Source organism: Egretta garzetta, unplaced genomic scaffold, assembly GCF_000687185.1.
Source record: "Egretta garzetta isolate BGI_Z169 unplaced genomic scaffold, ASM68718v1 scaffold787, whole genome shotgun sequence".
Taxonomy (NCBI): Eukaryota; Metazoa; Chordata; class Aves; order Pelecaniformes; family Ardeidae; genus Egretta; species Egretta garzetta.
The window spans coordinates 541,253-543,974 of NW_009260266.1; the positions used below are offsets into that span (position 1 = coordinate 541,253).

Sequence of the window (2,722 nt, forward strand, 5' to 3'; positions counted from 1 at the left end):
AGGAATTCACCCGCAGCAAATAAACCAGGAGCTGATGAGCTGCTCCCGGCCATCCCGCGCGGCTCCCGCACATCCGCGAGCCCTGGGCCGGCGAGGGGCAGCAGTCGGGTGGGATTTGGTTCAAACTCTCTGTCCGTCAGGGCATGCCATGACTGTTTCACTGGCTCGACCTAAATAAGCAATTAAGGGCAGAAGGCAAAGCTTTGACACATCCATGCCCCCAAAAAGCATTAGACAGCTCCGTGCTGATGGCTGTGTCCCTTCTCCCGGCAGCCGTCCCCGCCGCCGCCTCGGCCCCCCCATGCTTTTGGGAATGAGCACCTGTGGCAGGAAGGCGCTGACCCTGCTCAGCAGTGTGTTTGCCGTCTGCGGCCTCGGCCTCCTGGGCATCTCCGTCAGCACCGACTACTGGCTCTACCTGGAGGAGGGCATCGTCCAGCCCCAAAACCAGACAGCAGAAATCAAGCTGTCGCTGCACTCGGGGCTCTGGAGGGTCTGCTTTCTGGCAGGTATGGCATCCCTCCCGAAAAACGTTCCCTGTAAGGTGACGTTTGCTGTGGGTCAGTATTATACCATGGGAAAGGGCTCTGGAAAATAGGATTTTTAGAGGTTGTGCCCATCTTTGGTTCCAAATTTAGGCACAACCTGAGTAATGCCATCACCCCATGCCCAGCTTTAATAGTCAGATGGATGAATGTGCCTTTGCACGCAGGCTTTGGGTGAGTTTGCTGCTGCCGTGCCAGACCCCGCTGTTCCCCATCCTCTCCATCCCAGCGCCGCGGCCACGGTGCCTTGGGCAGCAGCCGAAAACTTTCCATTTTGTCCCTGCAACATTGAGATTCAGGTCAGCTGGACCATTCCCTCCGTCCGCGCCAAGTTTGATGAAGCAACTTGGCTGCAGGGACGGAGTTGAATAAAACCCAAGGGAATGGGAATCTCAAAGTGACCGATCTGAAATGTCACAAAGTTTCAACTGCTGCTTTGAAAAAGTTGGGGGAGTGAGGAGCTCTGATACTGCCCCTGGGGTGACCTTAAACCCCCTGGCTTCAGGGTTCATGTTTTTGTGTACAAGGGAATCCTTTTGTGCAAGAGAGATGCTTTGTAGTCAAGAGATGTCTTTCTTCAGCCCCAAACGCTGACACCCAAGGTGGGAGCAGCACTAAAAAGCAAGATGGTTTTCATGTATGCACTGAAATTAGTTTTAACGCCACTCCCTCCCCCACCAAAAATAAGGGGACAAACACACCGCTGGTGTGACTCGGTCTGTGTCTGCTGCAGGCGAGGAGCGTGGCCGGTGCTTCACCATCGAATACATCATGCCCATGAACATCCAGCTGACGTCTGAGTCCACAGTCAACGTCCTCAGTAAGTGGTTTGGTGGGCTCTTACTCTTCACATCCCGCAAAGCACCAAAGGGTCACGAGGGATCCCCCCCAATAAATCCTCTTCGTGTCCTTGCCGACGAAGCTCCTAGTTCCTTGGCAGCGCTACCATGCAAGGATGCAACTACATTTTTTACTGTGTGAATTACCCGATGTGCTCCCAAGCTTTTGGGGACAGCCTGTTCCAATGGCAGGATGCTCGCAGAGGATCTAAGCCGAACAATTCCCTGTCACTGGCTATTCAGTGCTGATGGTGATGGCAGCGTTTGGCTTCATAGTCTCCTCTCCGTAATCTGCAGCTGTATTCATTCTGTAGCAGTCAGTTTTACACATTACATAGTGGGATGAATTAAGGATGGAGTGTCACAGCTCTCACGATGAATTCTGGAGTAATTTCTGATTTAATAAATAGAAGCATTCAGCAAACAGTTTTGCAGGGAAGCTAGAGAAAAATGCAGGTTCCGATGGTTTTTGCCTATGTAGGACTTCACACAGAAACCCTCAGAAATGCAAACATTAGCAGACGTTTCTGCAGCGAGACGGAGTCACCTCTTCACTCAGCTCATCAGCAAAGTGGGGACCCCCTGCCAGGGCCTGGGGAGCAGCGCCGGGGCAGCCACATTGACCGGGAGGGACCCAGTGTGGTCAGAGCAGCGGGGTGGCAGCCGTCCCACCCAGCTGAGCCCATTTCTCGCACTGCGTGGTAGGATTGACCTGTTCTCGCTTTTCTCTGCTCCTTCCCCACCAGAGATGATCCGCTCTGCCACCCCCTTCCCTCTGGTCAGCCTCTTCTTCATGTTCATTGGCTTCATCCTGAGCAACATCGGCCACATTCGGCCTCACAGGACCATCCTTGCCTTCGTCTCGGGGATCTTCTTCATCCTCTCGGGTGAGTTTTGCTAGCCAGGTTTTCTCCTGAGAATCCTTCAGCATGGAGCGTGTTTTCTCTTGTGGCTCTGCTGCCCTCCTAACCCACTGTGGTGGCTCCTCGTTGGAGTTATCACCCATGGGAGCTCCCAGCTCAGCCCCACAGCCTGCTCGGGCTTTGCAGGGTGGAAAATCACCCAATGCAACACTCGTTTGTGGCACTGGTGAGGAGGTGTGGGGAAAAGCACCCCCCACCCATGCCAGAGCAGGTGCTGGGGGAGAGGACACCTCTCATGGCACGTCGGTCACGGGAGAGATCTGAAACTTCAGGCTGCTCAGCCCAGGCTGTTTCTACAGGAGACAAGTGGATGTTTTATTCATGGTGTTGTGCTAGTGTTAAACAAATAGCTGTGACAGCCGAGCTTTGAAGCCAGCTCCTACCCGGTGCCCACGGGCTCACTTGAGCAGGTAAC

The 2,722-nt window shown here is 54.0% G+C and overlaps 1 protein-coding gene across 1 annotated transcript in view; it reads left to right on the forward strand.

The window, feature by feature from the left end:
• The first annotated feature begins 301 nt into the window (after positions 1-301).
• The window catches only part of CACNG5 (calcium voltage-gated channel auxiliary subunit gamma 5), a 3,434-nt gene continuing 1,013 nt past the window's right edge, over positions 302-2,722 (forward strand). Inside the window, exons 1-3 of the mRNA XM_009642336.2 lie at positions 302-509; positions 1,279-1,365; positions 2,131-2,271. Of these exons, the coding sequence (XP_009640631.1) occupies positions 302-509; positions 1,279-1,365; positions 2,131-2,271 (436 nt within the window). The remainder of the gene's footprint in view (positions 510-1,278; positions 1,366-2,130; positions 2,272-2,722) is intronic.